Source organism: Halichoerus grypus, chromosome 1 (assembly GCF_964656455.1).
Source record: "Halichoerus grypus chromosome 1, mHalGry1.hap1.1, whole genome shotgun sequence".
Taxonomy (NCBI): Eukaryota; Metazoa; Chordata; class Mammalia; order Carnivora; family Phocidae; genus Halichoerus; species Halichoerus grypus.
Genome location: NC_135712.1, coordinates 54,957,170 through 54,979,158, shown reverse-complemented (window position 1 = coordinate 54,979,158; position 21,989 = coordinate 54,957,170). Strand labels below are relative to the sequence as shown.

The 21,989-nt window shown below is 38.5% G+C and overlaps 1 protein-coding gene across 1 annotated transcript in view; it reads left to right on the top strand.

Annotated features, from left to right (window-relative positions):
- MORC1 (MORC family CW-type zinc finger 1) overlaps positions 1-21,989 on the top strand; it is a 167,613-nt gene that overhangs the window by 45,530 nt on the left and 100,094 nt on the right. The window contains exons 10-14 of the mRNA XM_078058941.1: positions 10,864-10,943; positions 11,661-11,731; positions 13,823-13,887; positions 17,192-17,335; positions 19,646-19,800. Coding sequence (XP_077915067.1) covers positions 10,864-10,943; positions 11,661-11,731; positions 13,823-13,887; positions 17,192-17,335; positions 19,646-19,800 — 515 coding nt within the window. The remainder of the gene's footprint in view (positions 1-10,863; positions 10,944-11,660; positions 11,732-13,822; positions 13,888-17,191; positions 17,336-19,645; positions 19,801-21,989) is intronic.

Genomic DNA, 21,989 nt, shown 5'->3' with positions numbered 1-21,989 from the left:
CCTTCAATTATGAATTATAACCTTGCCAGGTAGAGTGTTCTTGGTTGTAGGTTTTTTCCTTTTAGCACTTTAAATATATCCTGCCACTCTCTTCTGGCATGCGAAGTTTCTCCTGAAAAATCAGCTGATAGCCTTATGGGATGTCCCTTGTATGTGACTGTTTTTCTTTTGTGGCCTTTAATATTCTCTCTTTGTCTTTAAATTTTGCCATTTTAGTTATCTGTCTTGCTGTGAATTGCTTTGGGTTCATCTTGCAAGGGACTCTCTGTGCTTTCTTCCCCAGGTTATGGAAGTTTTCAGCCATTATTTTTTCAAATAATTTTCTGCTCCTTTCTCTTTTCCTTCTGGGCCTCCTATAATGTGAATGTTAGTACACTTGATATTGTCCCAGAGGTTTTTAAAATTATCCTCATTTTTAAAAATTCTTTTTTCTTTTTGCTGTTCTGATTGGGTGGTTTCTACTATTTTGTCTTTCAGTTTGTTGATCCATTCTTCTGTATCATTTAGTCTGCTGTTGACTTCCCTTTAGTGTATTTTTTCATTGCAGTTATTATATTCTTCAACTCCAATTGGTTCTTTCTTATATTTTCTTATATTTCTTATATTTTCCAACTCTTTGTTGAAATTCCCACTGTGTTTCTCTTGAGTTCAGTGAGCATCTTTATGACCATTACTTTGAATTCTTGATCAGATAAATTACTTATCTCTGTTTTATTAGAGTTTTTTTCCTGGAGTTTTATCTTGTTCTTTCATTTGGAATGTACTCCTTTGTCTCCTCATTTTGTTTGACTTTCTGTGTTTATTTCTATGAATTATATGGAACAGCTACCTCTCCAGGTTTTGAAGTAGTGGCCTTGTGTAGGTGTGGCTTTGAAAGGCCAGCTGGAAGGCTGTGGGCTGGGGTGTGCCATGCCAGGGCTGCCTTGGCAGGGTGGTTGGATCAGGCAAAGGCTGGGCAGGTCCCAGAGCATGTTGGAGCTCTCTTGGGGCCCATGGCTGAAGCTGAAGCTGGTATGGGCCAGGGGCGTGGGACACACACCCTAGTAGGCTGACTAGAGTACCTGAACCCTGTTTCTATGTGTGCTATCCAGGTGGAGGGGTGCTCATCCAGGTACCTATGACCTTGGAGAGGTACCAGGAGTTTCCACCCATTTGGTAGATGCTCTAAGGTTTGTAAACGGATTTCCTTCACTTTTAGTCTTGTTGCCCTTTAAACTGTTCTTTTTTCACTGTGCCACAGGGTGAGTGAGTCTGTGCACTGGCCTCTCAGTGATATCCCTCCCTGCTGCAGGTTGCCACATGGGGGGGTGGGATTCCCATTGTTACTGTCTCTCTTTCTCTAACCTTTGTCTATGGTCCCTCTAGTGTTTGTTGTGCAGAAGCTGTTTCAGTCAGCTGTCAGTTCTTCTTCAGGAGAAATTGCTTTATATGTAGGTATAGATTCAGTGTATCCATGGGAGGAGGTGATCAGGGTCTTCCTACACTACCATCTTGGACTGTCTCCCTGCTTTACTTTTGATTTCTGATTATACTGCAGATCATAGTTGAAAAGTGAAGTATATCATGCCCGAGACTTTCTTTATAAATCTTCTACTTGTTTCCCAGTTCATATCAAAGTGATGCGTCCTTTCCATCAGTCTTATTCTTCTGGAAAGTACCAAGGGTCTCCTGGATCAATCAATATAGCTGATCTTTTCAAATTAAATTATTTCTCTCCTAGTAAGTTTGGGTAAAAAATGGTTTAAGCCAAAGGAAAATGTGGATTTGTCTCTATTTTCTCAGGGAATCATAGTAAATTGAATTTCATCTACCTAAATTACTGGTATTGAGTGATAGCTCTTTCCTACTCTAGTATGTTTGTTATTCACCTTTCAAAGTGATATTCTCAGTATATGTTACTAGGAAGTAGAGATAGTATAAATGCTTATTTTGTTCCGTAAAAGATATTTAAGGAGGCCAGCACCTTTGCCAAATTTCCTTTGGGATTCTGATAAACTGTCAAATCTGATATTTGATATTTACGGTGTGGACAGATTTAATCCTTTATAGCTTTATCTTTTAGGCTTACCTGTCTCTCTGCCAAATTTACTTGCATATAACGTCCCTCACAGGTTCTCTGGAGGCAGAATTTTTGTGTAAGAAATTATACAGTTCCTCCATGTTATCTCATCCCTAGTGGGTTAACCCTTTCTTTCCTTTCCTTTCCTTTCCTTTTCCCTTTTTCCTTTCCTTTCTTTCCTGAAAGGCATTATAGCTCGCATGGCTGCATCAGAACAAATTGGAGCTGGAGCTGGAAATGACCCTATTTGATCAAAGTAGGGGCATGTAAAGTTATTAAAAAGTGATTAAATACTTTGTCCACTTTGGTCACTCAGGCTCTAATAAACTTCTAGAAATGAACACTGAAGTATTATTTATAAGAATACATGGCTATACTTTGTGGTTAGTCATTTTCTGTATTTTTATAGCAAACAGAAAAAAGAATATTGGGTTTTATTCTTGTGGGTAAAATTACAGTTGCTTTAGCTACTTTTATCCCAGGATCTCTAACAAGTTCAGAAGAGGACTAGATAGGAATTTTTGGTGTCATATCATTGGTTTCCTTCCTTGATCATATTCTGTTCAATATTTTTTATCAGTAACTTGGATAAAAAACAAACATGTTTGAATTCATAGTAGACCCTGAACTAAGAGGAATATCTTCCATTAGGCATAACAGAAACAAGATATGAAAGAGTTGAAGATAAATGTGGTATAACTAATGTACAGACCTGAGTTTAGGCTTAAAAAATCTATCGTATAAGCATGGACTTAAAAGTGATTTATATGGAAAAAAATAAAAAGCATAGATGTCTTAATTGACCACAAGCTTAGGATAAGCTGATAGTGAGAGCTGATAAAAATGTTTATGGAACTTAGCAGAACAAGATGGTGATAGTACTGATAAACCATATCCTGCTTACACAATGTCTGGAGGGCCATGTTCAGATGGGGATGCTTTGGGAGGGACATGGATTTACTAGCTCACAGGAAATGAACTACTTGGTAGGGGGTCATTGATAGAATTGACCATCATTTTATGGAGGAGAGAAGGGCCTGAATGAAAATGTGTTAGCCTTATCATGTGATAGCTGGAACTCCAGAGGGCAGAACTTGGGTGGCTAGATAGAAGTTGAAGACAGAGCTAGTCTAGCTCAGCATGATGACCATGTTGGATTGTTTTTGCAAGGAAAAGACACAGATTACCTTTTTCCATTGGTGTTTAGTATAAGGATATTCAGAGAAGTCAAGTGAACAGAGCCATGACACCTGCCTCACTGCCACCTTTGACTCAGTGCTTCCAGGAGAAGTGTTCTGGAGAAAAGAAATAGCAGCCCAGTGTTGCTCTGGATACAGCCAGGCTCTCCTCAGCTCTGTCTGCTGGTTGTACCTAGCACTTGCTTCTCTAAGAGTAGGTTTTCTGCCATCAAATTCAAAACTTCCCTATTGGACAGAGTTTGGGAACAGGACATACCAGTTGCTCATGTAACTTCCTGTGGTGAAACACCAATCAGTCTGGTCTAGCTAGGAGAAGATTTAATACCCAGAATGCTAATCTAGTGTGTCCAGGACACCAAGTTTAGTTTCTTCAGACACACATGGCACGAGGTATAGCAACTCAGAGAGGGCCATTGAGTGTGGCATGAGATTAATAAAATTCATGCTCTTTAACAGTGGAAGGTAATCCCACCCAAGATGAGGACAGATTTGCCCCTGGAAGAGTCTAGATTATAGAAGAAATGATTACTTTCGGAAGAATTTTAGCTAGGTGATTTCTCAGGTCTTTTTCAACTTAAAGGTTTTGTAAGTCTGTATTTCTTGAAGTCTTAAATATTGTTTATTTGTATAATACAGACAATATATGGCCATGTTACTTGATTTTAGGCAGCAAACAGTACTGATTTTCTTTGGCTTTGAATTCTTCAGCTTTAGTAGAGAGATAGCTCTCAGATTTATACAGGCATTATTATCTCTGCACATTAGGTCTAAAGACAGTTGTAAAATGGTCACTTCTGAAAGCTCTTTAAGGGAGACAGAGCTAAAGTGTCTGAAGATCTTCATTCTTCATTAAAACTGTTTTGCTATAGACCCATAACACTGAAAGGAGCCCAAACAACATGGAATTGGAGTCATCCTGAGCTTTCATAGGAGCAGCATGGTTCTTTCTAAATTATTCAGGGACACTAAGTTTATGGTTTGTTGTTGACTACTCTGCAATACTATGCTTGTTGGATGGTCTTTCAATTTTGGGGGGATGCGTCCTACCCCCTCACATCCCACCCACCTAAATAGACTAATAATACTTTAAAAGTATCTCTTTTGCAAATTGTGCATCTTATGTGTCCCTTCATGAATTTGTATAATCGTAATTATTTAATCTTTTGGTATATGGTAGTAGTTGCAAACAAAATTTGGATCAGCCAAACCTGGATCTGAGTTTTGATTTTGTCATTTACTATTTGTGGACCTTTGGCAATGGCTTAAGCCTGGCTCTTCCCCACTGTGCACTGGGAATTCCTCTGCCACTTAGGGTTGTGGTGAGGATTGAAATAAAAATAGGTTTTGTTTTAAACATGAAAATACTCAGTGCAGTTCTCGACATATTCGCAAATAAACATTAAACATTAGTTGTTGCTGTACAAATGAATAATGACAAGTGGATGGAATGACAACCCTATGCGAGGCAATGTCGTAGGCATTTGGGATTCAGCACAAGCAACAACAGAAAATTCCTGTCCTCATAAAGCTTACATTCTAGTGGAGAAAAAACAATAGGCAAACAATAAATAAAAAATGAATAAAATAGTGGGTAATTCTAAGTTCTACAAAAAGAAACAACGTAGGTCAGAAAATAAAGAGCTAGAGGGGAGGTGTCGGATAACTGTCCTAGATAGGAAATCAAGGAAAGGGGTTAGTTCTAAGTAAGTAACCTTTGAGCAGAGAGCTGAATAAACTGAGAGAGTGAATGTGTTATCTACCCTTGTATAACATATCACCCCCCAATTTAGTGGCTTATTATTAAAAGTAACCATTAGTTATTCCTCAGTTTCTATAGGTCAGTAATTGGAGAGTGGTTCTGTTGGGTGCTTTAATCTTGGGATCCCTCATGAAGTTGCTGAGACATTTTGGCTGGGGTTCCTGAAGGCTTGAGGGGAACTAGAGGATACACTTCCAAGGTGGCTGACTCACATGGCTGGCAGGTTGGTTCCTCTTTAAAGGGGCCACTGCACAGGGCTTCCTGAGTGTTTTCATGGCAAAGGGACAGGCTTCTACCAGAGTGAGTAATTCAAGAGAACAAAGTAGAAACTGCCATCTTTTAGAACCTAGCTTCAAAAGTCACATACCATCACTTCTGCCATGTTCTTTTGGTCACACTGGCCAGCCTGGATTCAGTGTGGGAGGGCACTACACAAAGGCATGAATACTGGGGGGTAATTGCTTAGAGGTCATCTTGGAGGGTGGATGCCACGGTGAGTCATGCAAGAACTTTATGGGAAGATGTCTCCAGGAAGAGAGGAGAGTGTAAAGGTAGGGTAAGGAGGCAAGTATAGCTAGAGCACGGTGATGGGGAAGAGAAGAGGTAGATGGGGGCAGATCCTGTCGGGCCTTGAGCAGCATGGCAAGAAGTGGTTGCATTGAGAATGTAAAGAGTTTTGAGAAAAAAGCAGCATTACTTGATCTATGTTTTAAAAAGGTTATTCTGGCTGCTGAGTGGAGAATTGATTTTATGGGACAAGAAAGGAGGAAGGGAGTTGACGTAGGCTACCATTCCTGTATTCCAGGTAAGAAATGACTGTGGCCTGACCTGGAGTGGTAGTGGTGGAGTCATGAGGAGTGAGTGTTCAGATTATAGATACGCTGTAAAGACAGAGCCAGCAAGAATTGCTGATGGATTGGATGTGGAGTGGAGAGGAAATGAGGAGTCATGGATGACTTCTAAGTTTTTTTCCTGAGCAGAATCTTAAGAATGATAGGGAAGATGCTGGGTAGGGGGGAAGAGGGATGGTGGATGGGGTTCTGTCTACCCATTGTGGACGTACTAAGTTTGAGTGGTCCATTTGACATCCAGGTCTAGCTATCAACATTATACTGGCCAGAAAATTTTTGATCATACCTCATTACATGTTTTGATGAATAATTAAGGACTATAACTATTTTATAGTATGACTAAACCAGATAAACTCACATAATTTTTAAAACAGGGAATAAATAGGATCGTGAATACTGCAACATAGTTAACCATGGGCTAATATTTTCTGCATTTTGTAAAAGTTAGGAACTGTAGTTTTCTTGTAGTCTGTTTTACCAACTCAGAAACTTAAAATGCTATATTTTGTATTAGCCAAAATGTCTTTCACAAATTTTGTACATGTGAATATTAATGCTAATAAAAGTTCTAATTTATGCTGGTGGTTATGATTGAAATAGTCACTCAGAATGCTTTATTATGCTATACTCTATACATCTGCAACATAAAACCTTAAAAATTAGTCTGTGTTTTCATATTTTTATTTCTTTTGAGGGGGTGGAGTACTATTTTGCTCTTAAAGGTGTGAAATTAATAAAAATTCAAATACAGTTAGATTATTGGGGAAAAAAATCAAATGACTAAAATCCCCCTTTGCCAGTTTTCATTCACTCTGTGCTCTAGCAATCCATAATCTCCCCAAATGGGAACCTCTGCTAGAAGTTTAGCAAATACTCTCCCAGATTGTCTTACATGCGTTTACATACATACATGCGTGTGTGCACAAACACATTTATACATAGAATTCTTTTTTAAAACATAAAATTCATATGCAGCTTGCTCTTTTCACTTAAAAATTATCTCTTGGAGACCTTTCTCTGTCATTTTTTAAATGTATTATATAGTACTCTATGGCTTATTTAACTTTACTGTATATATTTAAGATTTTTAGAGTTTTGATTGTTACAGCGCTAAACTGGACATGATTGGGCATCATTGGTCAGATGTATATTTATGCTAATATGCCATTATTTCTATGGAACAGACTACAGAAGTAAATTTCTGAATTAGAAGATAGGTACACCATTAATTTTGATGGGTGCACCATTAATTTGCCCTCCAAAAAGAAGACCCAATTTATTCTTTTTTTTTAATTTTTATTTTATTATGTTATGTTAATCATCATACATCATTAGTTTTTGATGTAGTGTTCCATGATTCATTGTTTGCATATAACACCCAGTGCTCTATTCAATACGTGCCCTCTTTAATACCCATCACCAGGCTAACCTATCCTTCCACCCCCCTCCCCTCTAGAACCCTCAGTTTGTTTCTCAGAGTCCATAGTCTCTCATGGTTTGTCTCCCTCTCCGATTTCCCCCCCTTCGTTTTTCCCTTCCTACTATCTTCTTTTTTTTTTTTCTTTAACATATAATGTATTATTTGTTTCAGAGGTAGAGGGCTATGATTCATCAGTCTTACACATTTCACAGCGCTCACCATAGCACATACCCTCCCCAATGTCTATCACCCAGCCACCCCATCCCTCCCACCCCCCACCACTCCAGCAACCCTCAGTTTGTTTCCTGAGATTAAGAATTCCTCATATCAGTGAGGTCATATGATACTTGTCTTTCTCTGATTGACTTATTTCGCTTAGCATAATACCCTCTAGTTCCATCCCCGTCGTTGCAAATGGCAAGATTTCGTGTTTTTTTTTTTTTTTTTTTTTTTGATGGCTGCATAATATTCCACTGTATGTATATACCACATCTTCTTTATCCATTCATCTGTCAATGGACATCTTGGCTCTTTCCATAGTTTGGCTATTGTGGACATTGCTGCTATAAACATCGGGGTGCACATACCCCTTCGGATCACTACATTTGTATCTTTGGAGTAAATACCCAGTAGTGCAGTTGCTGGGTCGTATGGTAGCTCTATTTTCAACTTTTTGAGGAACCTCCATACTGTTTTCCAGAGTGGATGCACCAGCTTGCATTCCCACCAACAGTGTAAGAGCGTTCCCCTTTCTCTGCATCCTCGCCAGCATCTGTCGTTTCCTGACTTGTTAATTTTAGCCATTCTGACTGGTGTGAGGTGATATCTCATTGAGGTTTTGATTTGGATTTCCCTGATGCCAAGCGATATTGAGCACTTTTTCATGTGTCTATTGGCCCTTTGGATGTCTTCTTTGGAAAAATGTCTGTTACTGTCTTCTGCCCATTTCTTGATTGGATTAGTTGTTCTTTGGGTGTTGAGTTTAAGAAGTTCTTTATAGATTTTGGATACTAGCCCTTTATCTGATATGTCATTTGCAAATATCTTCTCCCATTCTGTCGGTCGTCTTTTGGTTTTGTTGACCCAATTTATTCTTACACCAAGTGCCCTTTTGTCTGGTTCCAGATCTACACTTGTTATTAACAATATTTTCTTTTTTTCATTTTTACCACTCTAAGGAGCAAAACATTTATATTGTCTTAGTTTTCATTTCTCTCAATATTTTCATTGACCTTTTGTTTTTTCAACTCCTTCAGAAGAAAGTCTTCAATAAATTGTTTTATGTAGAAAGTGAACATCAGATATTTGAATGCAACTTCATTGATGGAAAAAAACAGGGAGGTAGAAGGTGAAATGGGTAAGGGAGAGTGAAGGCCTAAAACGTGGCAGAACACGGTGGTTTAGAGAGAAGGCAGAAATAGTATGGGGGTGAAGGCTGCAGCTGAGCATCGGGGGCAGAAGTGTCGAGTAAAGGTGAAGTTTGGGAGATGGGTTTGGAAAGAGTTCTAACCCCTGAGGAACTGGAGGCCCAGAGGCCCTTCCCCTGCCCTCAGCAGCAAGGAAGGAGGAATAGACAGCTGGATAGATTCTCTCCCTCATCCCCCAGGGCATGCATTGCTCTGGCTTTTAAAGGCATTTTTATTTTAAAGGCAAGAGTCCACCAGTAGGAAAATTAGAAGTGTCCAGCTGAGGTAGACTCCTGATTATGGATGCAGATTGACCAAAAATTCTTCCCGTATGAGGATGGGCAGATTCATTACACTGAATTTCTACAAGTACATATATTTCTTTGTTAACTTTTTAGAATTGTTATGAACAATTGTAAAGTTTAAATTGTGAAAGTATACAGATCATCTGAGATGTTCTGGATTATCTGGGACCAGTTTGCCTCAGTGATGCAGACTACAAAGGAAGCACATGTTGTGCTGGTGTTTGCTGTTTAAAATTAGGCACTAAGGCGTAGTTGGCACCTTCTGTGACACTTTTACTTTCTAGGGCTATAAACAGAGTCTAGAAAATGCTTGAATAGTTTATAGCATTTTTAAAGGATCACTTCATTGTTCAAAGTTTCTCCTTAATTTCACTTTATTTAAAAAATTATTTAAAATGAGTGATTCATACCAGATTAATTATGTGATTAATATGTGATTTAAAAAAAATGGTAATTCCAGGAATTAGAGACCAATAATTTTTTACTTCCAAACCTAGGTTTTGCTGTTTTCTAAGTGTAATAGAGACTGATTTGGAATATACCTTGGTTATGACTTAAATGAATAATGTTCATTTTAAAAGAAAATTAAGGGAAAAAACTGAGAATTACTTTACCTTAGATTTTGTGGGTGTTCCTTTCTTGTGGTTAACCATAATTTCATCGGAAAATGAACATTAAAGTTAGTCATAAAGAGACTAGTTATTATAATTTGAGCTGTTCATTAAACCATCGAAGTAGATGAATATAGGATGACATTTATTTTTTAACATTTAAGCCTTTTCATGTAGGTAACTGGACAAACTTCTACAAATCCTTCAGAGCCTTAAGAAAAGGAATTTATCTTGCTACTTATTTCTTTTTCCTTTTTTTTTTTTTAAGATTTTATTTGAGAGAGAAAGAGAGCATGTGCAAGAGCAGGGGGAGGGGCAAAGGGAGAGGGAGAAGCAGGCTTCCCGCTGAGCAGTGAGCCTGATGCAGGGCTTGATCCCAAGACTCTGAGAGCATGACCTGAGCCCAGATCAAGAGTCAGATGCTTAACCAACTGAACCACCCAGGTGCCCCAGGGGCATATAGATTTAGACTCTCCCTCTGCCTGAGCAAATGCCTCTTTTTAGATGTCTGAAGACATTTTGACTTCCAGGGATGACCTGCAGGTCTCTCTCCATCTCTGGTTGAACCTTTCTAAACATGGAAGGTATCAGAGAATGGTGAGCTCCAGGGTCTACAGGGGTAAAAGGCAAAAGTTACAGAATGAGGTATACAGATAAGGTATACATATAATTGTTTTTAATGTATTTATTTGTTTATTCCTTTTCCTTGATTGTTCTAGAGTACCATTGCTCTCACTAAAGTAACAGGCTTTGAAAACAAGCTTCTTGGGCAATAAAATAGGAAAGTGTGTTTTGGTAGTTTAAAATGATAATGTGTGTTTCTGAACATTTTAGTTGAAGATAGCTGTTTGGGACTGGGAGAACTGGTTTATCCAGTGTCTACGACCTGAGTAAGAGGGTTATATATATTAACTAGAAGCTCTGATAATGGATCTATTACATAGAAATTTTTCTTTTTAAGAAAATTATCCTATTTTATATGTATAAATGAACATTTGTATGGGCAGAAATTTTGTTATCTCTCTCCTGAAGTTCCCTTACTAAAGCAAAATTGCCAAGTATTAAAAGGCAAGGAATTTCTTCCTAGGTATAAAATTTGCTGGTTTATCAGTTGGATGCAACTTATTCTATGAATCTTTCTTAATAATTATATATATCTGAGTATATATTCTTCCTGAAGAGTATTCTCTAAGTATTATGTACTTAAAAATGATAATCTGACTTGATTGTGTTCTTTCTTTTTTTTTTTTCAGAAAGTATCTACATGTCACATCTTCTTTTAAAGGAGCATTTAAAAATGAAGTTAAGAAGGCAGAAGAAGCAGTCAAGATTGGTATGTGCACTTATTCTGAGATATGTACTGTTCTAGCATTGTAGGAATGACCACAGTTAATCAAATTTCTGCCTCTCAGGAACTTCGTAACACATTTTTCTATCTCTAGCTTTGTTTAATTATGGTGTTATTTATTATTATAACATATATTGCTATATCTTATTATTTACTGTCTATTATTCCAAATACACACTTGGAACGAGATTGATGTATATCAATATAAGAAATTCTGGTTGGCATGATACTGAGTTAGATCATTTTAGAGACTAGCATTACATGTACTTTAAGAAGGAATGTTCTACACATTCACTACTCCCTCCCCTCTGCCTACTACAATGAGGACAAAGCCATGCTTTCCCAGTGGTCCAGGAGCAAGGAATAACTTTAATCTATATTTCATGGATTTTAGAGAGTTTTCAGTCAGCCAAACATTCAGTCATAACTCTTTAATTTGTATGTATAAAGTTATGCCCTGTCAACTGTAATGTCTAAGAGGAAGCCCAGTGTGGCTGCCTCCACCTGGCAGGTGTGAGAGCTATGGAAGGAATATAGGATTTTCTGAGATTATTGTCTATAAGCTATTCTCACTGGTCATAGCCATAAGGGGTGTGTGTGTGTGTGTGTGTGTGTGTGTGTGTGTGTACATATATATAACACTCATTTAAAATTGCTTGAAAGAATTTCCTAGTGTTATAATTATCTTGCTTCTGCTTCCAGCCGAACTCGTGTTGAAAGAGGCACAAGTCACAGTAAACCGGCCTGACAGGACTTCTTTGTCTTCTGCCAAGGTATGACACACAGTATTCTTAAATGGCAAAGTGTCCTTTGCTTTTTCCTGCGCACAGTTGTCTCTTATCATTTACTTCCTAAGCTTATAAACACAGACAAGCTCGGAAGCTTAAGCTGATTTTCACCCAGGTAAACAGAACAGAGGCGTGCAGAGAAAGGAGAGAAGCGTCAGCAGTGAGAGAAGGCTGAGTCTGAGAGCAAAGATAAGCAACGTGGGGTGAATTTGGAACAGTGGGGACAAGTACCGCAGCTCATTTCTTTAAAATGAAAAGTAATAAGAGAAAAGGAGAAAATAATGAAAAACTAGCAGAAAAAACTAGCCTATCAAGTTTCCTTGAAAATATCTTTTCAAATTATTGCTCCCTACAGACCTGAATAAATGGGGAAAGCAAGGAGAAGACTAATAAGCCATCCTTTTTTCTGGTGCTAGGAATTATGTGCTATAATTATGAATATTAATAACAGTACTTCCAGCTTACAAAGCTCTTTTCTTATGAGTTGCTCCACACAGTTCATAAACATTTTCTGTAATCCTTGCAATACGCCCATGAGTAAGATAGGTTATAAAGAACTATTATTATTAATTACAATGTATGGCAACTAAGGAAAAGAATATTGCTGCAGGACATGAATTATAAGTTTGGCAGCTTTTACCAAAAATGTGGTGAATTATGAAGCAACCTTTTATTTGCTTGTATATAAAGGAATACCAAGGTGTAGGGAGAAAAAAATGCCTCACTTCACCTTTCCTTCATTCTTTTCTGCAGACTCAGTATATGAATCCTTTCTGTGGTTTGCCCTTGAACTTTCAAGGACAAGGTCTGTGTCTGATACAGAGCTCTCTCATATCTAAAGATCATGAATAGGGAATGAAATCAAAGGGTAGCACCTGGTAATGCCCCAAAGTTACCTATGGCTTTCCCAAAATTCTCTAACTTTTTTTCTTTTCAATTATTATTTTAAGGTAAACATAGACCTATCTTACTGTTACTGATTTTTAAAGAAAGGCTTAAGTTTTTTAAATTTTGTCTCGAAGAAATCAATTTCCTTGGCTTTATGTATTTGAGAGACAAGAGAAACAGACTCTAATGGGTCAGGACCCTGCTTTCTTCTTACCTTAGCCTTAATCTCTCACTGCCTCTTTGCTCTGTGTTCTGAGTGCATTGACAGGAGGGGTGGGGAGTCTTTGACCACCTTGCTTTGTTGCTCAGCAAAGAGAGCAAATCAGAATGACCTTGGCTTCCAACCTCAAATTCCTCGAGGCAGTTGAGTGGTTGCATGTGAAGTGAAATACCAATCATTTTACCGTTTGCTTTTACTTTAAAGTCAGTGAAAATAATGTTCAGTGAGTGGTATACTCACCAAATGAGATGCCCAACTTTCACATCAGGTGGATGGAGCACATTAAAAATCTGTTGTTATTTGTGAAATAATAACAATGCATTATTTCTTTTCTCCTGGTTAGAGAGAGCATACTAGAGATAGGGCAGTGAATGAGCCAGTAGATCAAATTAAAAGACAAGATAAGAAAGAGAGGTGGGCATTGGTATTGAGGTACTCTGAAAGGGAGAAATCCTAGGGTTGGGCTGTCCTATAAAGGGACAGCTTGGGGAGTATTCGGGGTATCTGGAACTTGATATAAAGGAGACATTTTCTTATGGTGACTGACAAAAGTTTTTAATAGCAACTTTGTTTTTCCTGAAGAAGCTTTAGTGATTGATCACGTGACTTAGCATTTTTTGTTGTTGTTCTCACAGACAAAACTCAGGCTTTGCTAAGCTTTTGTGTAATTTGTGTGAAAGCCAGTGTGATCTTACAGGAAGCAATGGCTCTTTTCTAAAAGGCAGAGAGAGAACATTGGAATATGTGCAAAAAGAGAACCGTGGGCTAGGATTTGGTGTGTCTCTTAGCTACTGCAGCTGAATCATTTATCAAGTATTTATTGTCTACCATGGTACAATTGCATTAGGCAATGTGACCTATCACTATTACCCTTGTGAAACATTTGGATAATAGGATAATAAATATCAGCTCAGCTTTCATTAATTTAATAGAATTATGTTCTCTCCTAACCAAATGTACTTCTCTAGGACATATTACAGAAAGCTTTGGAAGATGTAGAAGCAAAGCATAAGATTCTTAAAGAGAAACAGAGGTAAGATGTAAGATTTTCCGTTCACCAGAATCCTCTGCACTTTGATAAAACAAATTCTGATTTCTGAGGGGACAGATTTGGTGGTTAATGTGATAACTTCTCTTTCTCAGCCTATGACATCTTATTATATTAAGCATAATATGGTCAAAATCCCCCAACCACATAATCAATGAGAGTATTTATAAAATATATATTTGCATGCATACATGTGTTTACATAATGTTAAAACTTCTGAATACAGAGTGAAAAATTAGCTCAGTGTCCAGTTGAGGAAGTAACTCTGCCCAGAGGATCAGCTGACTACTTTCTCTGTGTCCTTTGGCAGATACAAGGCTTTGGAGGGTTGGTCCCGATTTCTTTTCACTTTTAGTACTGCTTAAAATTTAAAGTTGAAAATGTTTCAAATAAATATATCACTATAGTTAAAATAAAAATAGCAAGCCTAACTTACAAAACCATTATTTACATTTGTAAAGTTGACTTGGTCTCCAGCTCAGGTGTTAAACAAGTTAAACTGAGAATATTCAGTGTTGTCTAAGTAAGGTCAGACTCTGAAAACTGGGATAACTTTGAGAAACAGATTTTTAAGGAAGTATTACTAGTTTACAGAATTATCTTTTGTGAACTATGGAGTGCTATATAACCATAACTTTCCTCAAAGCTGAAATTTGAAATGTTAACTATGCATTTATAAAAATAAATACTAAATAAATTTCATAGAAATCTTCATTAAAAAACAAAGTCCTCTTTATTTTTTAAAAGTTTTTATTTAAATTCCAGTTAGTTAACGTACAATGTTATATTAGTTTCAGGTGTACAATATAGTGATTCAGCACTTCCATACATCACCCTGTGCTCATCACAGCAGGTGCACTCCTTAATCCCCATCACCTATTTCCCCCATTCCCCCACCCCCTCCCCTCTGGTAACCATCAGTTTGTTCTCTATAGTTAAAAGTCTGTTTCTTGGTTTGTCTCTCTCTCTCTTTTTTTTCCCCTTTGCTCATTTGTTTCTTAAATTCCACTTATGAGTGAAATCATATGGTATTTGTCTTTCCCTGCCTGACTTATGTCACTTAGCATTATACCCTCTAGATCCATCCATGTTGTTGCAAATGGCAAGATTTCATTGTTTTTGTGGCTGAGTAGTATTCCATTGTGTGTGTATACATACATACACACACACACACACACACACACACACACACACGTGTGTATGTATATATATAAATACACCCCATCTTCTTTATCCATTCATCAATTGATGGATGCTTGGGCTGTTTCCATAGCAAAGGCCTCTTTAAAGATTTCCAGAAAGAAAAATCTGGTTAGTGAATTGTTTGTAGTTACATTGATATGCATGAAAGGTGATTGATCTACATTTTATTAATAACAATGCCAGTTAGTTGGTATGAACTTGTTTTTAGAACAAAATGCTTTTTAATTTATGATTGTTTTTTTAAAAGATTTATTGATTTTGAGAGAGAGACATACACACACACACACACACACACACACACACAGAAAGCATGAGGGAGAGAGAAAATCTCAAGCAGACTCCCCACTGAGCACAGAGCCCAACACCAGGCTTGATCTCACGACCATGAGATCATGACCTGAACTGAAACCAAGAGTTGGACGCTTAAACCAACTGTGCCACCCGGGTGCTCCCAAAATGCTTTTTTTAAAAAAAATTAAAGACAATCAGTATGCCACTTACTATTGCAGAGTGATTATGTAATATCCTGCAACACCCTGTTTTGGGGTCCCTTACATAGTCAGTATTCTTTTTTATTGAAGAGTAAGGATTTAATATTTAGTGTACATTTTTGGGAAAAAGTGTGATTTGTATATATTTGACCCAACATGTATGTGCTTAAAAAATGTATACTATGTTGGGGCGCCTGGGTGGCTCAGTTGGTTAAGCGACTGCCTTTGGCTCAGGTCATGATCCCGGAGTCCTGGGATCGAGTCCTGCATCGGGCTCCCTGCTCAGCGGGGAGTCTGCTTCTCCCTCTGGTCCTCACCCCTCTCATGCTCTCTCTCTCAGAAATAAACAAAATTAAAATATATATATATATACTATGTTAATCCAAGTCAATAACTTCCTTTAAAGTCTAATGTACTCTGTATATCCTGTCTACATAGAAGAACTACTAGGACTTTTTCTTTGTCCATTAACGATAGATGTATTTAACCAGTCCAGTAAGCATGTTATGTCAGTCATAATGGCACGTTATCATAAATTTGAAAAGAAAAGGCTGTTTTTGTGGAATGAGGAGAGCTACAAGATGGGTAGAGAGGAAGAATTATATTACCATTCTTGATAGGGAAAGGAAAATAACATTGCTCGTGAGGCACCTGCTGTGTTCCAGGTTTATACTTAACATTCTCTCTTTTAGTCCTCACAGCATCCCAAATGGCTATGTATGCGTTATTCCCATTTTTCAGATGAGACAGACAGTTGAAGTGACTCATACATAGTTATTACATGGTTATTGCAGAGATGAGCTTATATTTGAAGCCAGCTCCATCTTTCCGATTCTTTTTTTTTAAAGATTTTATTTATTTATTTGAGAGAAAGAGAATGAGAGACAGAGAGCACGAGAGGGAAGAGGGTCAGAGGGAGAAGCAGACCCCCCGCTGAGCAGGGAGCCCGATGTGGGACTCGATCCAGGGACTCCAGGATCATGACCTGAGCCGAAGGCAGTCGCTTAACCAACTGAGCCACCCAGGCGCCCCGTCTTTCCAATTCTTACATCCAGGCACTTTTCATGGCTCCAAGCAGCCTCCTGTTACTACAGTTGTTTCTATCATATTCTTCTGTGTCTCAATTTCTGTTTTTACACTTTTAATAGAAAAGTCACATAAAACATAAGATAACAGGACAGAGTCCGAAAAACAGGAGCTCATGTCTGTTACCCTTGTAAACTTGCCTTATTAACTCTGATTTACCTTTGATTTTGGAGGAGGAGAGAAAACTACAGAATACCTTTTGGCACATTTTAATCTATATAGGATATTGAGAGGCTTGAGGACATGCTGAAAGTTAGAAATCACATCCAGTGTTAAAAATACCTAAATTTTAAAAGTCAAATCATCATGTTTCAAAAATGCTGCAGTGTACATACATATTAGACCACGTAACATTTCCCCTGGGTAGTTTATATATAGTAACAAAATACCTGGGTATTTTATATATAGTTTCTTTGATGTTTACCTTCCCATTTTAATTATTGGCAGTTTGTTAATTGTATATTCTTATTTAATAAATTTTTTTTTAACTTTTCTAAATATAATGCCAGAGAATTAAAAAAAGCCAGGACACTGTGCTTGTTCTTTGGGGTGAACATAGAAAATCGAAGCCAAGCTGGGATGTTCATTTACAGTAATAACCGCCTGATCAAAATGCATGAGAAAGTGGGCCCACAGTTGAAACTGAAGTCCTTGTAAGTATGTTTTTGTTTTCAGAGGCATAGGCAGCATGAGGGAGGCTGCAGTAAGGTTCTGTCTGTGGAGTTAAATGAGTGATTAATCATCATGGGAGCAGGTGTCCTGTCCTCTGATCACCCTTCCCATCAATATGCAGGCATTAATCTGCCTAATTTATAATATTGGCAGAGATGCATGCCTGTCCTAAGGCAAAAGCATACTTTGGGAAATTTTTTCAATACATTTCCTGAGCAACTTGATGTTTTACCATTTCTAGCACCATCTACTCGGGTTAGGTTCTTAATATTTTACCAATTTAAAAATAATACAAGCATAATAAAGATATTTTAGGGAAAAAAATCCATAGTCTTATAAAGCAACCCTGTTAACATTTTGTGCAACCCTTAACACGTGTCAGTTCTTGCCAGTTACCTTCATGAATGTGTATTATTAACACTCTCCAGCCTAGTTGGCTTCCAGAGTAACACATTCTGGTGCTTTCCTGATGGTCTGAAACTCCACGGGCTGCTCTCATCAATTATGTAGAGAGTCAGACAAGGTAATTGTGACCAGTAAAATGGCTTAGGGGTCAAACACAATAATTGTGACTAGTAGGATGGCTCAAGGGAACATTTTTCATCTTATTTCTCGCTGTCGAGGAATTAGAAGTTCATTCATTTGTTCATTCAGCAAGCTCTCGTGTTGCAGTATCAGGCGCCAGGCACTGCACTAGGCTCTGCAGACAAGATGGTGAACACCTAGTACCCTCTGCTAAGAAACGTACAGTCCAGTGAAAGGGACAGTATATAAAATACGTATTTTTTTATATTCTGTGGAAACAGCGAGAATGATCTTTAAAAAAAAAAAAATAGTTTACTCTCTTGCTTAAAACCCCACTGCATGTCGAATAGAGCTGGTTACCATGGTCTTTCAGTGATCTGGCCTCTGCCTGGCCCCGTGACAGCCCCCATCCTACTCACCTTCTCAAACCTTCTCCTTACCCTGGCAGCTTCCTTTTTCTCACATATCCTAAGCTCGCTCCTGCCTTAGTGCCTGGCGCCTGCCCTCCCTCTGCCTTGAACCTTCTGTCCTCAGATCTCTGTACTGCTGGTCCTGGCGTGTTACTTAGGCACCAACTCTAAAGTTCCCTCCATAGGAAGGTCTTCCTGGACTGTCTGATTCAAGTTGGCCCCTACCATCAGCCCCTCCACCTTACCACTCTTCACGTTACAGCACCTGCTTTATTTTCCTCCTACCCCTTATCACCATCTGAAAGGACCTGGTAACTCTTACTGCCTGTTACCCTTCAATATAAGAGACACTTTATAAGCAGGGACCTTCTTGTTCAATACTGCATTCCTAGTTCCTGGAATAGGGCCAGGTGCTATGGATGGATGGATGGATGGATGGATGGATGGATGGATGGATGGTGGGATGAATATATAGGCAAGCATCAGGTGCAGAAAGGGCATTGGGAGGGGTAATCAGCCAAACTGGGGGAAGTTGAGTCAGGCTTCCTGGAAGAAATGATGCCCAAACGTAGACTTACAGAATGAATAGTGAAGGGAGGGCAGCTTGGAAGGGGAAAGTAATGGAAAACATCATAGGCAGCAGCTCCACATTGGGAAGGCTTGGTTTGTGTGCCTTGCCAAGGGAAGTTGGGAGAGCTAGATAACTGGATACTCTTTCCCAAAACGGAAAATAGCCAGAATATTTTGTCACTAAGCAGAAATATCCAAGTTACATACATTGTAAGCTGCTAAAAATCTGAAAAAAAATTTATCCATCAGACTCACTGGCAGATACCAGTTACTTTACAGAATAATCCAGCCCTATGTTCCTTTAGTGGAATTCACTCAGCACCCCACAGACCTCTGCAACGATGAGGAAAAATCCAACCTGACAGATGAAATGAGGATGGAGAAAGTGACTCTTTGGCCAGATCATTAAGAGGGTCATGTCAGTTTATTTCAGCAAAACATTGTTAGTGGTTTCTAATGCTAAAAGGCCCTCTTCCCACCTACCTGATTTCCATGTAAGGTTTAGGTTTGGAAAAGGAGTCATATTGATTTAGTACCAGTGTGCATTAAGAGATTTTTTTTATTATGAGACCAAACATACCTAAAATTACCATAGTTTTATGTAACAAAATACAGTTTTAACTTGTTAAACTTTGACATGGTCTAGACCAAGTGAATCAGCTTATTTGTTAAAAAACAAACAAACAAACAAAAAAACTGATTTCAAAAGACCAAGGTATATTTGCTTTTTCTTTTTCCTTAGCTGACTTTCGCAGAATTTACTTATGTATTTATGTATTTTCCCAGACTCGGTGCAGGCGTGGTTGGAATTGTTAATATACCCTTGGAGATCATGGAGCCATCCCATAATAAGCAGGAATTTCTCAATGTCCAAGAGTATAATCATCTACTAAGAGTCATGGGGCAGTACTTGGTCCAGTACTGTAAGGACACCGGGATCAGTGAGTATTCAATGGTCACAGTAAGAGATACTTAATTGAGAGTCAACTTATGTGATTTCTTTAAGCTGGAATGATTGTACTGATTTAAGCAACTGGTAACCCAAAGCCCTGAAAGAGAGCTCTTTTTATTTATTAAAATAATAATAATATGGATGCCTGGGTGGCTCAGTCGGTTAAGAGTCTGCCTTTGGCTCAGGGCATGATCCCAGGGTCCTGGGATCGAGTCCCATGTTGGGCTCTCTGCTCAGTGGGAGTCTGTTTGTCCTTCTCCCTCTACCTGTTTAGTGCTCTTTCTCTCTCAAATAAATAAGATCTTTTAAAAATAATAATAAATAAGAGAAATGAGAAAGGAGCCAGTCTCAGAATCTTTCCCAGAATATTATGTGAAAAATGAAGCAGCAGATTAAAAACTGTAAGAGAGGGCAGTCAGTAGAAAGAGAGCTGATCATGGAGGAAGGAAGCAGAAGTTTGCTTGAGGAAGGCCTAGGGGGCCACTCCGAGACCCTACTGTGTGGGAAGGAGCACATAGTTCCATAAAGACTTGAGAAGCTCTCCTAGCATTGTTACGTCATGCCGTAGCATAATCATTGTTGACCCTGGATAATCGTAGATGTGTGTTAAACCTTGTTTTGTAAGGTTAACAAGTCTAGAATATGTTAATGAAGATTTCGATTAAAAATCACTGAAATAAATATATTCAGAAACTTTTTAAAAAAAATCTTATTTATTTATTTATGAGAGCATGCAAGCATGTGAGCAGGGGGGAGGAGCAAAGGGAGAGGGAGAAACAGGCTTCCAGCTGAGCAGGGAGCCCCACACAGGGTTCAGTCCCAAGACCCTGGGGTCATGACCTGAGCTGAAGGTAGATGCTCAACTGACTGAGCCACCTAGGTGCCCCCCCTTTTAAAATTTTATTTATTTATTTATTTATTGATGAGAAAGAGAGAGAGAATGCGTGAGCAGTGGGGAGGAGCAGAGGGAGAGGGAGAAGCAGGCTCCCAGGTGAGCAAGTGCCCATATATTCAGAAACTTAAGATAAACTTTAGTTATCTGGAAAATTTGGCTTATTCAGATCACTTCATTCTCCAGAGATACCTGAACAATGAGATGGTGTGCTGTGCATTAATGAAATAAACTTCCTTTAAGTTATGCAGACATTAAGGCTTCATTTATGGAAAGAAATAGATAGGCTACTGTGTGTGTTCAATGATTTTCATGAAGCATGTATAATTCATGCATATCAAAAATTATGTCTCTACCCTTGAGACAACTTAAAATCTTACTGCTCTACTTGAAGTTGTGATTTTAGAATATTTTCTTTTCTTTTGTACTCAACTTAGCTCAGCGCTGAAATTTTCTTACAGCCGTGAAACAGGAAAGAGTACAGGAACTCAGGGGAGAAAAAAAAGAGTGGGGATGAAGGTGCAGGCACAGATTTCCTGCCAGAGCTGGGTTTTCATGTCATGGTCTAAAATGTACTCAAAGTGAGCAGCATCAGCATCACCTGAGAGCTCGTTAGACGTACAGCATCTCAGACCGGCTGGCCTACGCTCTGCATGTCAGCAAGATCGCCGGTGATCTGTAGGCATGTTTGAGTTTGAGAAGCACTGCTCTGAAGAGTATACCCATGTAATACTTGCTTAGCATAGACATACTTTTTCCACATGTATTTTTTTTCTCATAGACATGTCTGAAGTTATACTGAAAGTAGGAACAAGTACCTTATTTGGCAGGTTATGCTTAAAGCTGTAGAAAACAGAGGGCTAAGCAGAGTGAGATATAAATCAAGGATCTACTCTCTGCTCTTGAAATGCTAGCATGACATAGTACAAAAGAAAAAACATTAAGCGTTTCAAAGTTGTGTGACTTCTCCATTCTCCTCATATTTTCTCTGTGACCTTCCTCGTCATGCTCATCCTTTCAATAAGGAGTAATCTCAGAAAGAGGCATGAAACTTAAAGGTGATAGGAATAATCTCCGTCCAGCCCACACTTCCTCAGGACAGTCATATTGAGTCCTGTTCTGGGGGGACTCTTGAAGCCCTTTTTCCTGGTGTGGGGGTGCCCTCCTAACAACTGTACTCTCCACTCTTGGGTGTCACTTGCCTGCTTTCCCCCTCTTTGTAACTCCCCATCCCTATCTCAACCTAATTTTTTCAGAAACTTCTCAGTGGATGTACTAAGATTCAA